General features: G+C 37.6%; 1 protein-coding gene, 1 long non-coding RNA gene and 1 pseudogene across 2 annotated transcripts in view; 2 read left to right on the top strand and 1 right to left on the bottom strand.

The window, feature by feature from the left end:
• The first annotated feature begins 1,163 nt into the window (after positions 1-1,163).
• On the top strand, positions 1,164-1,832 carry LOC135699892 (uncharacterized). Its single transcript, XR_010517534.1, has 2 exons — positions 1,164-1,546; positions 1,618-1,832. It is a non-coding gene; the product is annotated as an uncharacterized LOC135699892 (long non-coding RNA).
• A 4,132-nt stretch (positions 1,833-5,964) lies between these two features.
• The window catches only part of mRpS9 (mitochondrial ribosomal protein S9), a 78,067-nt gene continuing 57,813 nt past the window's right edge, over positions 5,965-26,218 (top strand). Inside the window, exons 1-4 of the mRNA XM_065220250.1 lie at positions 5,965-6,096; positions 6,153-6,362; positions 6,615-6,788; positions 6,938-7,023. Coding sequence (XP_065076322.1) covers positions 6,001-6,096; positions 6,153-6,362; positions 6,615-6,788; positions 6,938-7,023 — 566 coding nt within the window. The 5' untranslated portion in view covers positions 5,965-6,000. The remainder of the gene's footprint in view (positions 6,097-6,152; positions 6,363-6,614; positions 6,789-6,937; positions 7,024-26,218) is intronic.
• LOC135699891 (uncharacterized protein K02A2.6-like) lies at positions 7,045-25,361 on the bottom strand (annotated as a pseudogene).

Raw genomic sequence — 26,218 nt, 5'->3', positions numbered from 1 at the left:
CCAGATGTCAAAAAAAAAGTGAGGTTAACCCGACGGTGCAGCTCCCCAAAAGAGTAAGCAGAGTAGTGTTTGGCTTGTCACTGCCAACATAGTTTCCCGCATAAACGCGAACCATGACCTTACCGATAATGGTTATAAATTGTTTATAATCCCTGCTAAACTTCAACTGAAATGGTTATGGAACTTTACATGAACGTTTGTGTGATAAAGTTTTAACCTTATGTATTATGGTTTTTTGGAAGCGGACCTTACAAATAATGGGTTGTTAAGAACCATTACCATTCCAAATTCTTGTTTTCTCTATACATTTTCGGAAAGAGAACTATATTAGAACGTTTTTACTTATGGTTTGAGAACATTAATGGTTATGGTTATGGTAGTCGGTAAGGTCCATTAATGGTTTTGTATTATCGCTCAACGTTACGTGAAATATATCGTGAATTGGTAATCAGTAATTTACAGGCAACCAATTCGCGATATATTCCACATAAAGTTGATCTATGTTACAAAACCATTCATGGACCTTACTGGTTACCATAACCATTACCATTAATGTTCTCAAACCATAAGTTAAGTGGTTTTAGTATAGTTTTCTTTCCGAAAATGTATGGAGAAAACAAGAATTTTGAATGGTAATGGTTCTTAACAACCCATTATTTGTAAGGTCCACTTCCAAAAAAATATAATACTTAAGGTTAAAACTTTATCATTAAACGTTCATGTAAAGTTCCATAACCATTTCAGTTGAAGTTTAGCAGGGATTATAAACAATTTTAACCATTTTAGGTAAGGTCAATTTATGGTTCGTGCTTATGCGGGTTACCCATTTTGGGTTGGTTCAGTTTTGACCTATCTGGGTGGATTCTATCCAAATTTGGGTAGTTTTGGAATAGCGTGCACCAAAACGGCAGCAAGCTGGTTGATTGAAATAAAGCCCTACAGTATGGACTAAAGAGCCTAAATTTATAAAGAGGCGAAATGTCAAAATTGGAACAATCGATTGTCTGTCAAAGTCATAGAGATTGCTGACAGTTCATTTACAAACACCAGTAAAGAAAGCGATTGTTTTGTTGTCATCGGCAAAACCATAACCTGAATTTGAAAAATCAAAATAACAAACTAATTTGTTTTGTTATTCTTTTCGATGCGTCTTCGTGGTTTTCGTTGCTTGTTGCTTATTGAAATATATTGTGTTCGAAAAACATCTTTTTGCTGTTTTTTTGTGTGTTAGCAGTAATGCCCGTTGTGTGCTGCGTCATAACGTGTAAACGCAATAATGTGAAGCACGAAGAACGTTTTTTCAACTTCCCGCAACCGCGGAAAAATTCAACAAGTTTGAACAGAGATCACATGTTGAGACGGTCATTTAAATGGATAAAAGCTTGCGGATGTTTGCCGAAGGCGAACATGCGAATCTGCGGAAGGCATTTCGTAAAAGGACAACCGGCGGATCTAGAAGATATAAATGACATCGACTGGATTCCAACGTTGTTCCTCCCGCAACGTTCAAATAGCGAAGTCGAAAAAATCACTACCAGAAATACAGGTATGAAATCATGAATTTTAAGGAAGTGTCGTTCTAGTTATTATTTTTATTGTTGTATATTTCATTTGTAGAAATCCAACCCTCGAACTCCGGAAATATATCGGCCGAACCAGAACTCGCTTCCAATCACGTTTTGCTTGACCATGATGATGAAAAATTGGAAGGAGATTCATTTGAGATCGTTACAAATGCGCTTAATTAACGATAGTGATGGTTTAGTAACGCTGGTACGTAGCACTTCCTTCAAAATCGAAGCTGTGATACGACCAATACGAAATTTTTTCCAGTATGAGCTTCCATTTTGTGCAGCAGTAAGTTTTTCGATACGATGAAGTTTTTCTGGATGTTTTCCCATTGATATGGCAGCTGAATATACCAAAAACTGTTTTTCAATTTCTGATTTGGAACGGTGAGAAGCGTTGTACAGATTTCCCAGCAGGTAGTCACTGAACTCCGTCTCGATTTCAACGCATTTCTGACATGTTGTGCATTGAAAGTTGGAGGTGCCACAAAACGAAGACATAACAGCTACTTGAATTCCTTCATTTTGGATGGAAGTAAAGAAATCAGCGTATTTTTCATCAGTTATTGCTGGTACGTTTTCCCAGAATCGTTGAATTTTCCGTCCAAACGAGATGTCTTTCACTTTTTTGTAAAGATGTTGTTCTGGTACTAAAGGAGGTTTGTTCCAATACGCTGGCAAATCTGTAACCGATATCTATTTTTAATTTAGCTATAATACGTGGCAAATATACACTTTCCCATCTTCAAATACTCACTTTCTTATCTGCAACTTTCTGTCGAATGTCGTCGAGGGCAAACAAGGTTGCGCCAATATGCGAACAGGTTTCCAGTAAACCAATGGCACAGTCACAGTGAGCTGACAATATTTCACCGTTTTTCCGGACGATGATCCACGGCTTTAGTGGGGTCTTCCGTAAATTAAACGAGTGTAGAACTTTTCCCTGCACTATGAAAACGTTTTTATATTGCTTTCCACCAACATATTTTACCCATCCTTGCTGAAACCATAGATTAGCTTCCATTCCCTTTTTGGAGTCTTTGGGAGATCCGGTGAATGGATTTTTTTCTACTACCATATAGTGGTAAATTTCAGAAAAACTGACGTTCAGGGGAACCTCCATTGGGGACACCTGGACAGAGTAAGGATCTATAGAATCACAAACTTTAATTTTCTCGGTATATCGCCGTCTTGCTTCGTCCGAATCCTGCAAAAAAAATCGTTTTTATTAATGAAACAAATTGATGTACAAAAACTTTACCATACTGAAGAGGTCACGGGTGAGATTGCGAGAATAGCTGATGAAACGAATGACAGTACAATGTTTTCATCGTACAAATTTGACACTGATGACACTAATGACAGCTCCCAATGAAAAATAATTAAGGCTCCTTTATTTTAGCATTGGGTGCAGCAAGCTCTATAGGAAAAGTCATTCCAATCGAGCAGAAGACCTGTCAAATGGATAAGATGTCGTCTCTTTATAAATTCAGGCTCTTTAGTATGGACGACTATCACCACAAAACTGAAAAAGCTGTTCCAATCGAGCAAAGCGGTGCATTTTGACGGTTCGATTGGAACAACTTTTGACAGACGTCCATACTTTTACTGTAGGGCTTTAGAGCAAAGCGGTGCATTTTGACGGTTCGATTGGAACAACTTTTGACAGACGTCCATACTTTTACTGTAGGGCTTTAGATTGAAATCGGTGCACGGTAACCAGCGTACACATTAATGTGTAAAATTTCACACATTTCGTGAAAAAAGGGGTCTACTCATAAAATGTGTAAACTGCGTTTACACATTTTTGTGTAAACCCAGCAAACGTCAATAAAAGTGTATTTTTTACACATTTTTCAAGAACGGTTTTTACAGCAAAATGTGTAAAAAGTAATCATTTCTAGAACTTAAATATAATGGGGGCGCATGGTTTTTTATTAACTTCGGAATTTTCTTATTTGTGTTAATGATACACGCAGAAAAAAATATTTTAAACGTAATAATATTTGACGTAAATTTAATAAGAATTTCATTTTGTTTTGGCTGCAAAATGAAATCATTATTATTTCAAAAATCCAGTATCTTTGTTTTTAAAAACCCATGGATTGTTAAATCAAAAAGAAAATCTTTTCGAATTTACAAGAGCTTTTATGGTTTTGACGTAAGCTGTCAAATTTTGCAGCTGGGTCAACAAAAAAATATGTTTGTTTTTAAAAGAGATTTCTTGTTGATTCAATCATATTTATTTTATTAAGCCTAAAAATATACGCAGTAGAAATAATCATAATATCAATCAATCTCATAATATGTTTATTGATTCAATTTTTAATAATTTGCTATTATTTTTATGTTTTGTTTTCTATTTGTTACCAACAGAATTACAATTTATTAAATTAAAAAAAAAAAACTTTCTGAGGCATAAAATCTCTCCGGTTTATGAGTTGATGGGTCTATAGGTAGGGTCCAGGTGTGGGAGCGGCCTTCCTGGCGTTGGGAGCAATGGTACTCAGTACTGAAAATAAGATCGACGGAAAAAATCAAGGAAAAAAAGAAAAACTGTTTATATTTTGTAACAGCAGCATACCTACTTACCCTAATAAAAAATAACCATAAACGAACGATAACCCAAATTATTGAACTATTCCATAAATGGTTTGGATGATACCCAGAACACGTCGTTAAGCAAATTAATCATACAATTTTTATTAGGGTTCTTACCTCTAGAGCTGAATCAAACGAGAAATTTTTTGTTATTGTTTACATTTTTGTCCAGGTTTTCACGAGGGAATGGTTGGTAGTTATTTTTGCATTCATGGCCCGGGGAATTGACACAACAAATAAATGTTAAATTTAAATTAACTATTGTTGGCTTGATAAAAGAATATTGTTATTTTTACAATAGTTGCAGTTGAAGAGTGGCTTTTGAAAACAAAAAGAATCTTATTTTGAATGTATTTGAATAAATATTATCGAAACAATAAAATGCAATATAATTTCAACCGAAATTGTTTGTGTAAATACAAATAAAGTTTTTTTTTGGTTCAATGCAAACAATTTTCTGTCCGTGTAAAATAAAGATTGCTCGAATACAATAATATTTTATTAAAAAAAGGAATGCCATAAAAAAAACAGTACCGGCGCCGGTGTTGCAGTGATAAGCGTGATTGCCTCTTACCCCAGCAGGTCTGATTTCAATCCCAGTTGGCACCGCTGGGATGTTCTGAGATCTCTGATCACGCCGAGAATCACGCCTTCCTTCGGAAGGGAAGTAAATCCATTGGTTCCCGGTTCATGAGTTGATGGATCGATAGGTAGGATGGGAGCTGCCTTTCTGGCGTCAGTAGCATTGGTGCTCAGCACGGAAAACAAATCAAGGAAAAAACAAAAATCAGTATGAAGCAAGCAAGCGAGACACCGGACATTGATTATGATTTTTTTTTTCCAAACTTAACTATGAAAATAGTATAAATCACCTACCTTATAGTATGTCAATCGTCGTACTGTCCAAGGTGGCTACATATAGGTGTTCTAATGTGTCAAATTCGTGATTCAGCCATGTTGGATTTTTGTATGGGACAGCGACCGAGTTTGTTTACAATTTGCTCTAAAACCGCATTTTCCCCCCCCCCCCCGCGACCTCCTCGCCTATATAGTGACAAAGCTGTATCACCATTTATATACCCACCATGGTACTGTCCAGCTTGGACCGTAGTTCCTTTATTTTCCTGTTGCACTTCACTGAAATATATACAAATTACGTGCGTAAACAAGGCAGGCTACAGCAAAGTTTGAAGTTTTTTTTACCCATTAATGAGTATAAAAATACACATTTTTTGACTGGTACTACATTCTTAAAATTCAGTGCCAACATTTCAAAGGGGCGTAATTGCTTTTGTAAACAATGACTTTAGCCGTCAATTTCTCACGAATGAAATCTTACCTCTCCAAAATTACAATGCTAGCTGGTAGAGGAAACATTCCTCTACCTGCTGGTGTCATTATTTTTCATGAGTGAGCTTTTATTCGCGAGAAATCGACGACTAAAGCCATTGTTTACAAATGCAATTACGCCCCTTTGAAATGTTGGCACTGAAATGTGTATTTTTTTACACATTTCAAGATCTCCAAATTTACACATTTTTTGACAGCTGGATATATATATAAAAAAATGTGTATTTTTTTACACATTAATGTGTTTACGCTGGTTACCGTGTGCGCTCTCCTGCTCCAATGAGTACAGAGAGAGGTGTAGCAGATCGTGAAATATGGTTGTTTAGTAAACCAAAAAATCAACGTAAACTCAAGTAGTGACGTCACTACTTGCTTGTATCGTACAGGGGTTTTACTCACACAACTTAACCGATTGCTTCACCTCGGTAATCCACTCATTGCTCCTGCTCCTGCATTCAAGTAGTGAACAGCTTCTTGCAACATGGCGAATATTGTGCAGATTATTACTAAATTCAAAGGTGTGCATCTACTTCAAAGTCGATTTTCGGTAGTAGCGAAAACAGTTAATCCGGTTCTGGTACGTATGACATTACATTGGGATTGTTTTTATTTTATTACATAATCATATGTTAGTATTTCATGAGCGGTGCAGCAAGAACAACGGAGTCAATACCGGCAACCAAGAAGGAAAAAGTTAACAAAGCCATGAAAGCATACCTGGAGCGTACCAAAGCACATGACGAATTCATGAAGATTCAAAACTTGGAATTCAAGTTAGGCAAGCGTCACTTGGCGAATATGATGGGAGAAAATCCGGAAACATTCACTCAAGCTGATATTGATGTAAGTCCTCGCCCTGCGATAAGTTTATACACGGGGGATACGTACCGTGTAAAAAAAACCTACGAGATTTTGATTTTTCGCATGCTCAAATGTTTTTAAAAAATCGGATTTTGATGCCATTTGTAATTAAAGCATGATATGGTCCATATAGACATATTTTAAAAATTTCTGTATTTACACCAAAAATACGTACCGTGTGAAAAAAGGCTTCAGTGTATTATGAATATTAGATGGTATGCTTTGTGGTTTCAGAGAGCTATACAATATATTTTCCCATCGGGGTTATACGATAAAAAAGCACGACCCATGATGAAACCACCAGAAGAAGTAATTCCGCAGCGAAAAGCAGCAGAATTCGATGAAACCGGCAGACCATTCCACAGTATATTTTACACGGGAAAACCGAATTACTACAAATTACTTCACGTATGTATGATAACATATACACCCATATTATTGTTGTCGTTCGAACCGTATTTTCCATTAAAAAAAACTTACGGTTCGAACGAAAACGAGAATATGCGGGTGATAATACAGTTAAGTTGTATATTGAACATTGCACCCATTTATTTTAGGATGTAGTCGGCAATATCAACAATCTTAATGCTTTTGAGGACCGCATGATAAAAAAACAACTCATCCCGGACCCTACACAACAAATGTATGTATTACGGTTTTTTGTTTTGTTAAGTCAATAAGGGGCTGTAGTCCCCCTCCCCCCACCCCCTGCGTAGACCCGAGCAAACACGATTGGAATTTAATAATGAAGGACCAACCTCCACCGTCATATACTCATAATACAGAATCATGAATCTTGTTTGAAGGTTGTTCGGTACAACCTGATCAAATCTTCCAGGTGGGCTCCCCACAAAGTTCCGGTAATTGTACGAAGAAAATTAATCCTTTGCTGGCATTTTTGTTTCAGATACGCAATATGTTTTCCCACGTGTATTTGGAATCGAACCAGACATCTAAATACTTGAAAAAATACTTTGAGTGATTGTTCCTCCCTTTAGTTGAAGCTGTAACTGTACAGGATGCTTCCTAGAAAAAAAACAACCAACTCAGTTTTCTCAGGAGAGAATTCGATACCTAGCTTCATAGCCCAAGTAGACAAATTGTCTAAGGTATCTTGCAATGGTCCTTCCCTGCGCTTTGGTCAGAGAGCGTATAGGGCGTCGTTGTGCCAATTTGGTCGTGGCACATTTCGAGTATGAGAGAGTGATTGCAGTTTGCTCAAAAGTGCCTGAGTAAAATGCAAGTATTTTCGATGATTACCCGTAGTTGTTACAGTGAAGATATACACCCATATTCTCGTCTATGTCTGGACGTGTTTGCCATACAGAAACATTTTTATTTGATTTTGTGTGGTGGATGGGTTTCGGGCTTGGACGGGCATATGGGTGATAATATTAAGTTTACGTTAGGATAACGTTGAAACATTGAGAAATGTATCGCTTCAGTTTTAGAAGCACTTCACTTCGCAACCGATGAACCATTCTGACGGCCCACATTGCCGTGCAGGCGCCGTGTGTTGGCAGGGTCCAATATTGGACAGTTTGAAGTGTATAAAGTACCATCAGTTAAAACTGTATTTTTGAACTTTATCTCTATACATTCTTAGATGTTTCTTAGTACATTATCATGTTTGTGTAAGCTGATTCAAAGAGTAAATGGTATTAACATTGAGCTGTCCATAGTTGGGCGTTGTTGAACTTCTGGTACTTGCACAACATTTCATGTGAATACCAAAGTAACCATATAATCACAAAATAGCTTTAGGTGTGGGTTCAGAGTGGTACAATGTCACTGAGATATGGTTAGTTGGGTATTCAGATGAAACTATTACTTTAAAAAACTAATCCTGGTTGTATCTCTTTTTCGTTTTTTCGTTTGCATGTAACCAGGGTGCCTTCCATTCATTTTGACTAAAAAAATGTTTTATGAAATTATAGAATAATAGGATATTATGATGACATTTTGTATGTGTAAGTAATAAGAAAAGATTGTAAAGTTTGTGTTTCACACATCAAACCTGCAAATTTAGCTTTGACAGAGTCACAATGAACGTTTTTCTGATCGCCTCTTCGCGAAGAGTGAAGAGCGAAGAGTGGGTGAGATAAATTACAAAATCGCTTATTGCGACTCTCATGTAGCAAAATTGGCAGGTATTATGTGTCAAACACAAACTTAACAATCTTTTCTTGTTGTTTACGTAATCAAAATATTTTCAAAATGTCTTATTATTCCATAATTTCTTAAAACATTTTTTTAGTCAAAATGAATGGAAGGCACCCTGCATGTAACACTGTTTGATATTACTAACCGCACCGAGCCTTCATTCCGGGTGGTGAGCGAACCTGAAGAAGAAGAAGAAGACCATAAACCCTTCTCGGAACGAGTGTTTTGTTAGTGGACCTGGTCTGCGATTCAAGGTTGGACTCTGTGATGATAAGTATCACATAACAGGTAAAGTAGGCAGCACCATCGAAATGTAAGTATTATTGACAATAATCATAACTAGATTATATTATTATTATTTAACTTTATTAGCTAGATTATATGCAAATTTATATGATAGGTACCTGGATCAACGTTGTTTAAACATGCGCATTCAATCGTGACGGCATCTATTTCTGCATTTTAAACCTACCCAACCCTTTTCCTTTCTACAATCCCTGAGCCGCTGGTTCACCACAAGTGTACCTCGCAGAACTTTTTTAACCCCCATGGGTAAACATGCTGTGTTGCTCACTCCTCTCCCCTTCCCTGGTGTATTATGGATGGTGTGAATATTCACATCGGTGACATGGCCCCTGACCCCCTTGTACATCATAAAATGAAAATGAAAAAATGAAAGGTATCTTGCAATGGTCCTTGCAGGTCCGATGCACTTGACCCTATAGCGGACACAACGCCGTCATCTGCAAGCTGCCTTAGCGAGTAATTTTCATCAAGACAACCATCAATGTCTTTTATATAAAAATATAAAGAAGAGGGGTTAAACATGAGCTCTGGAGGAGACCCATGTAACTGTAACTGAAGTTGTCGAGTTTCCATGAGAAAAGCTCATATATTTCTCAGACAACAAGTTGCTCAAATAGTTGTTCATAATTGGTGAAAGCCCACTATCGTGGAGTTTATCCGAAATGACATCGATACAAACAGAATCAAATGTCCTTAATGTCCAAGAAAACTGAACCGATTGGCTGGTTTTGCGCATAGGCCAGTTGGAATTCAGTTGAAAGCAACGCAAGACAGTCGCTCATTCCTTTGCCTCTCCGAAATCCAAATTGCGTATCTGAAATTAAACCATTCGACTCGACCCATTTGTCTAGACGATGAGAATTCCACCATCGAAAACGGGGAATCTATTTCGTTACTACCCGACGGACGATAACGAACGTTGATTTGAACCGGCACCGAATCCGGGCAAACTTTCCGCGCGAAGCTTAATATCCAGCTGTCCGAGTACTCCTTGTCTTCGTTAATCGGTAATGACGCGTTTCGCATTCTTCTGCCGAAATTCCAGAGCAGTGTTGGTAAAATCAGAAATCAATTTATATTTTTCCGCTCTCATGCGCTCGCATCACGCGAACATTGGAACAAAATATCATGCTTGATATTGATTTTACAAGCTCCTTTGATATTGCGAGATTATGCACAATGTGCAAAAATCAAGCTGAGAGTTGACTCGACACAAAAATGATTCCATTGCACATCGTTTTTAGAAAGAGAAAGCATAGTTTGCTATCTCTTTTTAATCTACCACGATGGAAGACGCGAAAGGGACTCCTGCAAGCCATTATGGAAGTTTCGGTTGCATTCGGGTGTAAAGCAAAAATCAGTTTGGTGAGATTTTCAGTTGGTGAGTTTTGTTAGCTTGATATTCCGAGCTGCGATATCACAGCTTGCAAAATCAACCGCATAGGGTAGAGAACTACTTTGGCCTAAGCGCCCATTTTGGGCCTATCAAGCAGAAAACATCAAATAAATTCATGATTTTGGCGTTAACAGGTAAATTCTGCGTTTGGTACGATACTTTAGTTCAAATGCTACCGAACGAAGTTAATAAGAACGCGTGATATGAATGTTTGCACCCAATATTCTCAAATACAAATAACCGAATCAATCTTTATCTTCATCCGATAGGCCGAAGTGAATTCATTGGCGTTTTAATGTGTTAGGCCGAAGTGAATTCATTGGCGTTTTAATGGCGTTTCAATGTGTTAGGCCGAGTTTAGAATCCGTGGGCCGAGTTTGGCGTCAAGAAGCAGTGTTAGACTTTTAAAAATATCTCGACAATTTGTTTCTCTTTATCAAATTGTACGTACGGAAAGGTAAATAAATTTGGAAGCCATCAGTAATAATAACATTCCGTTTGGTGCTAAACTACGCTAGATTAAGAAAGACTAAGTGCGGGGTGTGCTTAATAGGCCGGAAATGTGGTAGTTAACCCTAGTTTGCTTGTTGTCTTTTTTTGTCTACGAAAATCAAGTGTGATCTTGGGCGTTGGTGAGATTTTTTGATATTTTACCAATACTGTTCCAGAGTGTTCTCATGGAAGTCTCTCGCGACAAACCATCGACGAACCGACGCCAGTAACCCACGGAGTGGGAGGTCGCTTGCGAGCAGAAACACCCGGGACACGTTTCGTATGTGCTTGATTACAAGTCCAATCGATGATTAGACGCGCGAGAAAGGAGTACTCGTCCAGTGGAGGAAGTGTTTCAACCGATTGACTAGCATCAAAAACCGCGGTCGTAATCTTTCGCCAGTCAATGTTTTTCGTAAGATCGTACACGTTGTCAACTGAGCGAGTAGAAGATAAGATATAAATTTTGATTGGCAAGTGGTCACTACCGTAGGATTACTTTGCACGAACAATCCAACGATAGTGAACTCGAACAAAGTGAGAGGTCTAATCTACTTACTCTTGCTGGAGGCGAGAAAGGAGTACTCGTCCAGTGGAGGAAGTGTTTCAACCGATTGACTAGCATCAAAAACCGCGGTCGTAATCTTTCGCCAGTCAATGTTTTTCGTAAGATCGTACACGATGTCAACTGAGCGAGTAGAAGATAAGATATAAATTTTGATTGGCAAGTGGTCACTACCGTAGGATTACTTTCCACGAACAATCCAACGATAGTGAACTCGAACAAAGTGAGAGGTCTAATCTACTTACTCTTGCTGGAGGTTTGGCTACTCGTGTTGCTTCCCCAGTGTTCAGAATTGTCATTTTGAAGATGTCGCACATGTCGTATATCAAGGTTGAGCGGTTGTCGTCGTACAGTTCCCCGCAGCATGTACTGCGACAGTTAAAATCTCCTAAGATCAACTGAGGCTCATATAAAACTGAACAGATATCTGAGAGACCTTGGCGGGAAATTGTGGTTCTCGAAGGAAGATATACTGATCGATGCAAGGAAGGACCACCTAGAAGCTAGTTGCTTCAAAAGAGTTTTCAAAATTGGAAGTACCAAATTAAGGTTCTACAAAGGGTCAATATTTTGATCACTTCTTCTTTTTGGAATATTCTTCGATCATCATTTTCTAAATGTATTGGTAAAATTCATTGGAAGTGCATGTTCCCACGCCAAAACTGCCCATTTTTCATAAAAATCAACTGGTATGGTGAGGAAAACTTAACCATCTCTTTTCTTCCTTCATTTCAATACAACAGCAAATGTGATGTCACACTATCTAGTGAATAAGAATGTAGCAGACAAAACATTCACACTGCCAGACTGCGCTGTATGCAAGTTTGTTTACACCCCTGAGCGGGAAAGTGAATAAGAGGCTACGTGCACTGCTGCCATCAACCCTGTTAATATTGAATTCAATCTTCTGTGACTTTTTTAATTGGACCGGTAAAATGTCTAAAATGGTCATTTATGTTTTATTTAATCAGTTTTTGATATTTATCTACCATTAAATACATACACTCATCTATGTTAATGAGTCAGACTTCACAATTAATTGTTTTAATAAACATAAATTCTTTGCTAGAGGCAATACATCTGGAACCGCTGTTTCAATGATGCTTTCACGATTGCTAGCAAAGCAATAAAGTAGAAATGCTTTCCTTTGTGATAAATTTTGTTCACCAAGCGTTTTGTGAAGCAGTCGTTTTGAGTTTCATGTATTCGAATGCATTTAATTGTGCTATACTTCGAAGAACAGAAGTAAGTAAATACAGTAAATGTGTTTTACCCAAGAAATTTTCGATCTAAAATCACGAAATACATGTTTTAAATTTTCGAATTCATAATATGTATATGAATGTATGTGCAAACTAATGATGATGATTTTATGACATTTAAAAAAGAAGAAGAACAAACAAATTTTACCCTTTGTAGAACCTCAATAATATTCCTCGTTGAGTCAGAGACGTTAAATATATTGTAGGTGCTCTCCACAATTCCAGAAAACGTGAATATGGCATCATGTTCTTGCTGGTTATTAGCTGTTTTTTTCTGGCTGAAACTGGGATATCTGGGGTTTTAGATGATCCCGGAAGTGGCGAAAAGTCTTTGTTAAAATTACATACTTTAAATCCCGATGGTGGGGGTTTTGCTATCTCCTAAATTTGTCAAGGTAGGTTGAGAGGCCCTACGAGGTTTGTTTTGGACCGCTTCCTCGTGTTGCCGTTAAAGACAAAAGGACTACTCTCACCAACCTCAGATCAGAATCAGAGCCCTGATCATCATCTGGCAGGAGGTGGAATGAGTTGTTGCTTTTTGGGGTGGTTTGGGAAGTCGTTTCGTTTTCAAAATTTCTGCTAATGAGCGATTAGATCGAGCTTCCAAAGACCGCTTTAGTTTTTCTCCCTGCTGTTTGTACTTCGGGCTGGAATTGCTCAAAGTGTTAATAAAAAAAAATATATATGCCAAAAAAAAAGCTAAATAAGATAATTTATTTATTTTTATTTATTTGTCATCAATCACTGTAGACCGTTTTACAATAGTGCTGTTGCCTTACATGCTATTTTAAAACATACGTTTTTTTTAAATTGTCAAACTGCATATACAAATATCTAAAAAATAAAAATTGTTTTGAACTTAACGAGATGAAATCCTAGCAGTTAGTGTTCTCCTTACTGTATCTTTAGACATCGTTAGATCTATACGCTCACAATAATTATTATACACTCACATCATTCTATTGATTGGTCCATTTTTACCATAATTCGTTCTGTGAGGTGACAGTTGAAATACATTTCGAGTTCTTAACATGCGTGATGGTACGTAAAAATTTAAGCTTGCTAATATTTTTTCTGAATTTACGCGTTGTGAGGAACAAAGGAAATCATGGAAATTTCTCTTCGTTTCTTAAGTGTTTCAGTGTTTATCAACATGCAACGGGACTCATAAGAAGGAAGGGGAAAAGAGGTCCAACCTAGTTTCCTAAGAGCAAATAACAGAAACTGTTTTTGAACTGATTCTATACGATTTATATAAGTTTCATGATATGGAGCCCAAACCACACTGCAATATGCGAGAATTGATCTCACGTAAGCTTGATTGACCACCCACGGTTGCTACTCTGTTACTGCCAGATCAGCTGTAATTACACAGAGAATATATAGTGGGCGGAATATTATTATATGAGACAATTCAATGCAGACGTCTTTCCAAATTTGGCAGATCGACAGGTAATCTGTGAGTTACCACGATAGTTGCTATTCAACAACTCGACAACGTCCCATCGTCAACGTCTGCTATGAGAATTTCCCATTGCAGACGCCAACGAAATGACGTCATCGAGCTATCGACCAACTACCCTGGTTATCGCCTGGTACCTTATAGCACGATGCTAGGAGGCGAACCGGAAGAATCGATGAGCTACCTCTCCCCCGCGAGAATTGATCCCACGTAAGCTATATAAAGTGTTTTGATGGTATATGGTGAAATGTTCTTAATATCAAGACTTTTCGGATGAATCACTAGTAGGTAAAATACGTCTGTCTTCCTTACTGTCTACAAACCAAAAAAGGGACAGGACAAGAACTTTATTCTAACTTCAAGCCTGCGTATAACAGTTTGGTCGCCCAATAGCAAAACGGGTTTCACTCGGTTGGTCGAACACTACAGTTCTTCCCCCTAAAGATTTCACTTTAACGTAGCCAATTCAAAGTATTATTCAGACCACTTTGGAAACATAAAAATTCAATCTATACGATCCAGTTTTCTTTAGCAAAACATATAATCCAATCTATTAGAGTTCATCTTACTACTCGTCAATATGATTTTCAACCTATTCGAATCCATGTTATGTCATGAAAATATATCTTAATCTAATCAGAACTTTTAGAACTTAACTTTAAAATCTAACTTGAAATTTAGTTTTTTTTTTCTCTATGGCTTCAAATTTTCATCGTAAAATTTCACTTTTTTTTTCGATTGAATCCTAGGACCCAATGATGGCACGCGATGTGCTTCATTGCTGCTCAGAATTCTCTTGGTTCTTCGATGATTTATCATTGTGTTGGTTCGGCCTTGTGGAGCTTCTCGTTGCAATTGGACTGCCGCGTATGTACTTGAAATGCCGACCATCTCCATCTGCTTCTGTTGGTACGGCCGGAACATCTGGAAAACCGTAAAACTCTTCCTCAGAGTCGCTCGTGCTTCTAAGCCGTTTGTCTCGCTGAATCGGTATAAGAACCGTCGTTGCTGTCGGCCGTGGAGGCGCAGCTGATTCCGATGCGCTTTGAGTGTGTATCTGCCAAGAGATATTTAAAAATCATTCAATGAAATCCTTTTGACATACTGCGCTTCAATCCACTTTTCAATGGAATGTTTATCATTATTCTTATACAAGACTTTATCCCCCAAAGCCAGCTTATTGAATGGATCCTGGGTGGGCGTACTATCATCTATAAAAGTCTCTTCCTTCTAAGGAAGAGCTTGAAGATGATCTTTATAACGTCGTCTGGGATGTATAAGATCCATTAAAATTTTAGGCTTATAGTTAAATAATTTTTCAGACGGAAGTCTGTCGTCAGAAGAACAAGTATTTCTATAATTTACTAAGAATAGAGTTATCCTATCCTCAACCGCAAGAGATCTCGTTTCAGGGTCAAGCATGAATTGTTTTAGAACGTCTTTGACTACTCTCACCATTCTTTCCGCCTGTCCGTTACTACTAGGATTATAGGTGCACTTTTCATCACAATTATTCCTTGCCGTTCCATGAACGAGCAAAATTGAGAGGAATTGAATGGTGGGCCACCATCCGTTACAAGAACATCCGGTAGTCCACAACGTGCAAAAATAACCGAAAACTTTTTAATCACCTTATTTGCATCCGTTCCATATTTCATTATCTCTATTTCAAGCCATTTGCTATAACTATCAACGACCAACAGGTAGGTTTTAGAATCAAAAAAGAAAAAGTCAGCGTGAATACGACTGAAAGGGCGAGTTGTTGGAGTCCATGTATTCTTTGAAACAGGTTTGGGAACCACTGCTGTTTTCATGCATGACTGACATTGTTGGATGTAATTCTCTATATCATTATTCAATCCGAACCAAAATAGACATCTCCTAGCAGTTTGTTTCATTTTAACCATCCCATTATGGTTGATGTGAAGTAATTTTAAAATTGCATTTCGTAGAGATACTGGAATAAACACTCTGTCCTGGTATAAAATGCAATCTTCTACCATCTCCAAATCGTAACGTGACGAAAATACAGTTTGCCAAGTTTTGTCAACTCGGTTTGGCCATCCCTTTTTGATATAGTCAGTAATTTTTGAAAGCAATATGTCCGTTTTTGTTTCTTTAGCAATTAATGAATAATCCAAGGGAAAATCTTCAAAAAAATAATGCTTTTAATACTACCACTGTCCAAATATTTAGGGACACCTTGTTCCAGTGGGAATCTTGAACAAAAGTCTGCATTACCCATTCTGGATGATGGTCTGTAGCGAATCTCAAATTCATAAATAGACATTTCCATTATATATCTCTGCAGCCTAGTAACACACACTTGATTTTTCCCATCTTTTCCAAATATCCCCAATAGTGGCTTGTGATCCGTATATATAGTAAACTTTTGTCCAAATAAATACTTATGAAACCTTTTCACTGTACAAACTAAAGCTAACGCTTCTAGGTGTAAGATTGGGTACGATTTTTGCGCGGAATTTAATGAAAAAGATACGAAACTTATTGGTTTCTCTTGTCCATTAATTGCATGAGCCAAAACTCCGCCTAATCCATAGCTACATGCATCAGACACCACAACAATAGATTTTTTAGGGTCATAGAATTCCAAAATATTTGCGTTAAGTAATGCCATTTTACTTTCATCAAAAGCTCTCTGACACACATCATTCCACACAAACTTTACTTCTTTTCGTAATAAGGCGTATAAGCATCTCAATCTTGCAGATAGATGAGGCACAAATTTACCATAAAAATTAATAAGTCCACATCTTTTGGGACCTTAGCTTCCTTAATTTGTCAGGTGATGGCAGAAGACCGTCTTCTGTTATTAGGTGTCCCAAATATGTAAAAGATTTGACGAAAAACTTACACTTTTTATAATTTACCTTTATGTTTGCCTTCTCAAGCCTTGAAAGAACCAAGTATAAATTAGTTTCGCATTCTTCCTTAGTTTTTCCCGCAATAAGCACGTCATCTAAATAGCAGCTGACGTATTTCAAACCGATCAAAACTTGATCCATGACTTATTGAAATATCGAAGCGCTGGAAGAGGCTCCCTGAGGTAGGCGGTTGTAGTGTAGGTATAAAGGCCTTTAATAGTATTAATGACAACAAATTTTCTAGACCTTTTCGAAAGTTGAAGCTGGGTGTACGCCCCCGCCAAGTCAAGACAGCAGAACCATTTACATTTGGACAACGATGCAAAAATGTCCTGAGCCAGCGGTAGAGGATACGTATCCGGAATAATGAATTTGTTAATTGAAACACGACAGTCAATAACCATCCTTATTTCATTGTCTTTCTTAAGCACTATGACAACCGGAGATGCCCATTCACTAACCTGAATTGGTGTTATAATATTCTGCTTTTCCAAAGAATCCAAGTGTTCTACGACTTTATCCTTCAATTTAAATGGCACCTCGTATGCTTTCCGAAACACTGGCCTCTCTTCTTTAAGGACGAGATCAGCCTCAAACCCTATTATAGGATGGGAAAAGTCACCATAAAACATCTTTGGAAAACGCACACGTAAATCAAACACAACATTACCCTCAGAAGATGATTGTTGGCCGTCATTTAACTTGTTTACACTCAAAGAATTTCCGAAAACATTCCTCCAACCAGGATAGAAAATATCTAGCCAATTTCTACCCAACAGCGGTACGAAACTACGTATTCCCTCGAGAATGATGAAAGAAACAGGATGTTGAGTATTGTTAGCAGTTACATTGACCAAAATTTTGCCAAAAATTTTCAACTGTTGCCCGTTTACTACTACCAATCTGCTGGTGCAACTGACTACCTGAATGTGAGCAAAATATTTCTTATACATCGCCAAACTTATTACCGACACACTCCACAATCAATTTCCATACTTATTTTGATTTTGTCAACTACAACGTAAACAATACACGGTTCACTCGATCTGTTTGCCACCGAAATCATCATGCACGGGTAGTCATGTTCATCATCTTCCGAATCTCTTATGCTCAGTCGTTTGAAATCATAGCTATCAACTTGGTCTTCTTCTTCTTCCACGAAATTTACTGCGGTTTTTTTTTTTACGATTTTTGATCGAATTACTCAGCTGCTCACGTGTCAGATGCTACAGTGCTAAACAAGCTTACTGATCGCTACCGCTAATTGAAATTATACCACACAATCTCCGTACGGGAAATATTAGTCATTCACTCACGGCCAGAATTTATTTGCACGCTACCGTTCGCCGCTGTGAAAATTGAACTTTCTTTCCGCACTACTTCCTTGTTTTAAATTTGTTCTCCTCTGTCGCCACTGAAATGTTCTTAATATCAAGACTTTTCGGATGAATCACTAGTAGGTAAAATACGTCTGTCTTCCTTACTGTCTACAAACCAAAAAAGAGACAGGACAAGAACTTTATTCTGACTTCAAGCCTGCGTCGTCGACAAAGCGTCCAGAACGATTGGCTTTGTCTTCAAGATTACTAAGAACTTCACGGACATTTACTGCTTGAAATCGCTCTATTCCTCTCGCGTACGATCTACGTTGGAATACTGCTCTGCTGTCTGGAGCCCGAACTACAATAATGGGGCCGAGCGAATTGAATCTGTTCAACGACGTTTTCTTCACTTCGCGCTCCGTAAGCTGCCTTGGAGATACCCACTTCGTCTTCCAAGCTACGAGAATCGCTGCCAATTGATCAATATCGAGCCCTTACGTATCCGAAGAGATGTTTTCAGAGCCTTAACCGTCGCCGATACTCTGCAAGGAAGAATCGACTGCGAAGCAATTCTGCAACAAGTGAACATTAATGTTCAACCTCGATCACTACGCAACAGTCTTATGCTGAGACTTCCACTTCTTCGAACTAATTATAGCATAGAGAGCGCTATTTACGGCTTGCAGCTAGTGTTCAACCGAGTAGCGTCGATGTTCGATTTCTACTTGACACGGAATATGCTTCGCCGAAGATTCTCTGCCTTTTTTGCTGACCGAAGGCGCTTGATACCCAACAGCTAAGTGTAAAATTTAAGACTTATAAATTTTTAGTAACTTGACAATGCTTTCCAAGTTATTTTCGTTTGTAACTGTAGTAACTGTAGTATATGTATGTCGTCTGTATAATCTGTACTTTTTTACAACACATCATTGGGACTATTTCTAGTCTGTTGATGCAACCATAACAAATAAACAAATAACAATTTGGTCGCCCAATAGCAAAAAGGGTTTCATTCGGTTGGTCGAACACTACATATGGGTCTTTAAAATGATAACTAAATCTTTTTTATGAATCCCAACATATTATTTGCTTTGTAAATTGTGGTATTCACATGATCTACAAATGTCAACTTCGAGCCAAGAATTACTCCTAAGTCCCTAATTTTATCAACCAGCTGGTTTCCTAGAGTACATGTAAAATATAAAGTAGTGTGTTTTCTAGAATAAGATATAATATTGCATTTTTTAACATTAATATCCAGAAGACTTTTAACGCACCAATTGTAGAAAACATCAATTTCATTTTTTTAAAGTAGCAAATCAGAATTGTTAAAGATTTCCATGTACAGTTTCATATCGTCAGCATATATGAGCACATTTAAGCGATTCAACACAAACTTCACGTCATCCACAAATAAAATAAATAATAAGGACCTAACTGAGATCCCTGTGGAACTCCCGAGGTAACATTAACTGGCGAGGACATTTTTCCTTTAAAGTGGACCATCTGTATTCTTTCTGTCAAGTATAATCCAATCCATTTTAAAAGTGTACTTGTCATACCTAAAAGTTTTAATTTAAAAGGAAGTAAGGGAATGTCTACTCTGTCAAAGGCCTTACTAATTCTATTACTATTCTTTCTGTCAAGTATGATCCAATCCATTTTAAAAGTGTACTTGTCATACCTAAAAGTTTTAATTTAAAAGGAAGTAAGGGAATGTCTACTCTGTCAAAGGCCTTACTAAAGACAGTGTATAAGGTTTCAACGGTATTACCTCTATCCATTGCTTCAATAGAAAAGTTTACAAATTCCAGCAGATTAGTAGACGTTGACCGACCTTTAAAAAAACCATGTTGATTATTTGTAATGCGATGCTTAACCTGATTAAATATTCTCTGGTTAACAATTGCTTCAAACATTTTAGGAATGCAGCATGACATAATTGTAATACCTCTATAGTTTTTAATGTCTGACCGTTTGCCAGATTTAAATATTGGGACTAAAAATGGTTTCTTCCAATTTTTTGGAAAATCACCTGTTTTGATATATAAATTGTAAAGCCAAAACAATGGTTTAACAAAACTAGTTGCTATTTTTTCAATAAAAATTGAGGTATTTCATCAGGACCAGGTCCTTTGCCGGCATCGAGACTTTCAAGAGTCATAAAAATTTCTTTAAAAGTGATATTATTAACTGATACGTCATTTTCCCCTTCATGTATGTAAGAAAAATATTTCAAATCGAGAGCATTACTGGATTTATTATATGTGTTTTGGAAAAAACGAGCAAATAGGTTACAAATATCCTCACTGTCAGTGCTATCACACTCTTCAAACTGCATGCGTGATGGGAATGTACATGACTTCATTTTTTCGTTCGCGAAGTTAAAGAACGTTTTGGGATCATATTTTATATTGTTCTCTACTCTTGAATTGTAATTCTCATATGCGACGATATTTTTGCCTCAAGTGCTCCGCAAATTTCAATGTATTTTTCTAAATTTTGTGACGTTTTAAGCTTTTTATACGACTTGTGTGCTTTTTGCTTCCTGGTTTTATTATTTCTGATTTCTTGTGTATACCACACAGGATATTTGGTGCATTATTCTCTTTAGTCTTTTAGCAACGAATACTTCAATGATATTGAATAAGGTAGTATAAAACATGTCAACAGCCTTGTCCATGTCGTTTTCATCTTTTAAAAGGTTTTTGCCAATTTATGTTATTCAGTCTGCTGTGAAATTCAGGAACATTTGCATTTTTAAAATCATAAACTAATTCAAAATCAACAACGCTTGGGCATGACCGATGCGAGTCTGTGAACACTGAGTATTCAATAGCCGTATGAATTTTTTTATTCTTCCATAATGGAACTGCTGCTTCTACAATACACATAAGATCCAAATAGGAATTGAGCTGGTTACGAACATGGTTAATTTGATGAAGTGGCTGCTTTTATCAAAGATGAATTGCAAAGTATCGTTTTCACCTACAACTGGTAACAGCAGAGAATCATTATCACTATCCTGTATAAAATTAACAGTATTCTGGTTAAAATCTCTATAAATATGAATTTTGGTTCTTGGATTTTCTCTTTGAATTTTCAGTTCTGCAGCAGTGAAAAACTTTTCGTAAGCTGGTTTTTTGGAAAAGTGTGGAGGAAAGTAGACAGAAGCGAAAAGATGTTCTTCACCATTTATTATAATTTTAACCCACACATCTTCAAATTCGTTTTGGCTTTCACTAGCAATTTGTTCAGCTTGAAATGTAGCATTCACAGCAATAAGTACACCGCCACCTGATTTTTTACCTGATAATGATACATCGCGGTCACATCGAAAAACACAAAATTTTCTACCAAAGACCTCTTCGCTATCAATACTATCAGACCAACTAGTTTCTGTTCCAATTATTATATCATATGTGCATCCGCTAATTTTATTTTGAATGTAATTTATTTTATACGCACTACGCATACGGTTAAAATTTTGGCAATAGACAGTTTCACTTAAAAAAGAGCTACTTGATAAACTAGCGACATGGTCACTTACATGGTCAGGGGGTGAAGTTGCTGCATACTGTCCGAAATCCCTCAAGTTATGTGAGATGCCATGTTCCTCGAGCTCAGCTGTGTTGTCATATTCTACCTCAGGTGAGTGCGTCAGTTGCGCCGAAAACACACATGTGCACGGCTTACACGATGTATAGGAAGAATTCCCCTGAACCATACCATGTGAATTCGGAAGACCGCTTATAGTTTCCCTTTTTTCAAACTGCATCGTAGGTTGATAATTAACCGGTGGTAGGGGAATTTACGTATTCTCGTCAATCTAAGCAGTGTCCGAACTTCTATTAGCGATTTCTCAGCGTCACACACATACATGACAGGTTTGTTTGTTGATTTTTATCTGCTGCTTGCTGTTCTACCAATTCCAATCGACAGAATTGATCAAAACGGGTTGAACATGTTTTTACAACGCTCCAAACTTCTCAGGTGAGAGTGACTATTGTCGGCAGTCTCTTTTTCTTCGGCACCCTTTCCATTTGAACTGCGTGTTAACCAGCTGTTCGATTATCGGCAACTCGAAATCAGCCGTATTTTGTAGTATGTATATTTCATTTAAAGAAAAATATGGTATAACAGGAATTCACAGTCGTAAAAATGTAATCAGATTGAAGCTGAAAAGGTAAGGAATCGGCTTAATACATTCAGCGAAGAGTTTTGATGGGAAAATACAGTGAAATAAACGTTTCAATTTCGGTTGCCGAAAACAGTCAATGGGTGCCGAAGCCATAATTTACCCTATGTAGAAAACATTTTTTGCTGCTGAAAGAAGCTCTCGATCAGGTGGAAGAAAACGGGGGTTGCCATGATTTCTGATGTGGAACTGGTAGGAACTGTTGTTTTTGTTATTGCTGTTAATGTTATCCTGGTCGTTATGTCGAATGATGCTCCGGTGGCCGAAAATTTTACTGTGATTGGTACTGTAACCGTTGTCGCGGAATTCATGTTTCGATGATTACGATGATTTTAACTGTTGCTGTGTATGTTGTTCCTTACGTTAGAATAATTTCGTGCTGTATTTTGTTTCCTTTTCCTCTAGCTTTTTCAGCATGTTTTTGTTGATTTAGCCGTCGTGATTTGAGCGCGTCGTAGTCTGACCATTCTGCCTTCCAGACCCTCCTCATGCCCAAAAGACGCCACCCTGAGTCATCAACGTTTTGCTCATTGTTTAACTCTTCCAGAAAACTGGGGAGGGGGTCAGGTGATGGTAATATCACTTCGTATGGGGAGTCCGGCGTATTTAGTGTGACACAGTTAATTTGGGTTTCGATGTTGCCAATACCCGCCGATAACAATTTCAACTCATCTAATACAATACCTAACCCTAGTATAGGGTTTTGTTGCATTGTAACAGTAGAGCACAGGTCAGAAGTTTTATTGCTGATATTTTTCAGCTCGTCCTTGAGAAAGTTTAGGTCTTCGGAAATTCCTGATGTTGTTGGCATTGATTAATGAATAATAATAAAAAATATTAATAATATGTAGGAAAGGAAATTCAACGCTGCAGGGGGATTACTTAAATATAAGCAAATCAAAACCCAAAAAAAATATTTACAAGAGAAAATTAAGAAAAATAAGAAAAAAATGCCGGGATGGCGCGTGTACATACTCCACTGTGCGATGAAGCAGAGATGATCGCTCTATTGTTGCAGCATGTGGCTTAGCACAAAGGGCACCGTCCAGTCTAAATAGACCGTATCTGTAGTTCTGCTGCGGGTGCGGTGTATACGGGTGATGACCTTTTGATGCCGTATGATGCGATGTTGATGATTCGATCGTTGAATCCAATCTTCAGGCTCGGCTGAGATGATTGCTTCCTGAACTTATATGTCCGCCTGTGGCACTGCACACCAGAAGGTGAATAAAAAAAACTCCGATCGGGAGAGTAAAAAATCCATTTTTTTTTCGAAAAACAAAACTTTTTGCGGCGGCGGGAGAGTAGCGTAAAGCAAACTTGGTCTGTCGAACGTTCGACGAGGAGTGATGTTTAACATATTAAGCAGGGTTTCAATCATACAAAGCAGATCGCTAGCTTTCATGCTAAAAAAATACTGGTTTTTGAGTCAAAAGTTATTATACGTCGTTTGTGGCCCCTAATGTTGCTTAAGATAAAGTGTATTTACCAGAATCAGTGCTGCAAAATCTCGACAGTACACGGTGATATTGACAATTCTGCTTTGGTCACTCATTGGAGCCAGCAGTCATAGTCAAGGCAAACCATGTCAATTGTCAATGAAAATGCTGTCAGTGACGAACATGTGCAGATTTATTTATTAGCTAAATTTTTAACGAAATTAAATGACTTGAGCAAAACAATTACATGGATCCATTTTAGTGAACAAGTATCTACGTCCTGAGCTACTTGGATAACAATAATGTGACACAGAATGTACTAAATTAAACGTTTTGTTACCTGGCGAATCTTTGTCATTGACGAAAAAATGAATGAGATTTTGACGAAGGTTTTTTTGAGGATCAAGTCTGTCAGTGACTATGTGACGAACATTTTAGTCAATACTGCACGAAAGTCTGTCAGTGACAATGACAAATCTCAGCACTGACCAGAATATTCGGGAGATCAATCACGAAGAATGGAGAATTATCAATCACGCATCAATCAAAACGTACACTTTTCACGGGTTTATCTGCGCTGTTACTTAAGACAAACGGCATCTCCATAGAAATTTGGTGACTTAAGTAACATCTTAAAATATGTTGATCGGAAGGTGATTACGTCAAAAAGCAATTTGACTGGTAAATAAATTTAAAAATGGGATGTGATCCTATATTCGGACAGTATATAGTGTAATAGCAGGAGCATCGATTGAAACTGATAGCTCAACTTTTTTTTTAACTTTGTTACTTTCGACGTAATGAAACAAAACAACCATTTGATTTTTTTGTCCTCCCTTTGGCTAGTTTTTTCATCTTGCTGCTGGTGGGCGGGCTTAATTTCATGCTTTATAGTGGAGTGTTGGAGGCGGTAGGTTTATGGCCGGCGTTGCTGGCTCATGCCGCGATAGAATGGCGCCATAGGTAGGCGATGGGGATTAAATGGCCCTTCGCTCATTTTCAACGTCTATTCAATTTTTCATACTGCCGTACCCTAACGGAACTATTCACCTACCCTCTTCTAATGATCATTATCTAGCTAAAATTATCACACTAAAGCTTCATGTTAGCATTTCCAACCAACTCTGATAATGATAATGATAATCCGAGATGTGCAGTGAGCATTTCTCATTTCATATTGGACAAGAGTATTCATGAAACAATCAATTTGTAAAAAACGTGGCTTGCTCATTATGCCCACCTGGTATCTTAAATTCACAATTTCACACGTTCCAAAAACATATATATCTCATTCATTTTTTTTTACATTTCAACGGTCAGTTTATTAAAATAATATATAGGGTAAATGTCGGCTTCGGCACCCATTGACTGTTTTCGGCAATCAAAATTTAAACGTTAATTTCACTATGTTTTACCATCAACACACTTCCCTGAATGTATCCAATTTTTAGTCTTTCAGCTTATCTGATTATATTTGTAGGACCGAGCAATCCTGTTATGCCAGATTTTTCTTCAAATGAAGCATTAATACAAAATGGGGCTGATTTCGAGTTGCCGATAATAGAACAGCTGGTTAACACGCAGTTCTAATGGGAAGGTTGCCGAAGAAAAAGAGGCTGCCGACAATAGTCACACTCACCTGAGAAGTTTAGAGCGTTGTAAAAACGCTTTCAAACAGTTTTGAAGAATTCTGTCGATTGGAATGGATAGAAAAGCAAGCAGCAGATGAATTGAAACAAACAGACACGTCATATATGAGCGTGAAGCTGTGAAAATGCTAATAGAAGTGCGGACGCTGCTTAGATTGACGTGAATACGTAAATTCCCCTATACCTTTCCAAGATTTAACTTGACAAATGTACAATTACATTGCTTACTTTATGAGATGTATGATAAAATGCTTAACATACCCACTATGCCCCGTCTACCCCTACCTATCTCAAAATGTCTTCGCCCGATTTATTTTTTCAAAAAAGCTTATGTGCAAATGTGGCATGGACACTTGCAAACTGACAATAATCGTAGAACAAGAGCCTTTAGTCACATTTTTTGTTTGTACTCTTTTTTGTGTAGGAAAAGTTTTTATAATGTCTCAGACATTGTTTTCTGAGTATAAATGACCAAACGTTTAAAATAATTCTTTATTGAAATTCTTGATTTACAATTGTATTTCATTAGCGGCACCGGTGGTGTAGTGGTTAGCGTGATTACCTCTCACCCCAATCCCTGTCGGCGCCACCGGGATGTTCTGAGGCATAACATCTCTGATCATCTTCAAGCTACAGAAAGCTTCTCTGCCAACGATCTGGAACTGCTAAGTTGTTCAACGGAAGGCTGGAACGGCAGTC

This window comes from Ochlerotatus camptorhynchus, unplaced genomic scaffold (genome assembly GCF_037179485.1).
Source record: "Ochlerotatus camptorhynchus isolate MF236.1 unplaced genomic scaffold, CSIRO-AGI_Acam_v1.1 ptg000123l, whole genome shotgun sequence".
In the NCBI taxonomy this organism is placed as follows: Eukaryota; Metazoa; Arthropoda; class Insecta; order Diptera; family Culicidae; genus Ochlerotatus; species Ochlerotatus camptorhynchus.
Note: the sequence above shows the minus strand (reverse complement) of the source record. Positions and strands in the feature narration are given on the sequence as shown.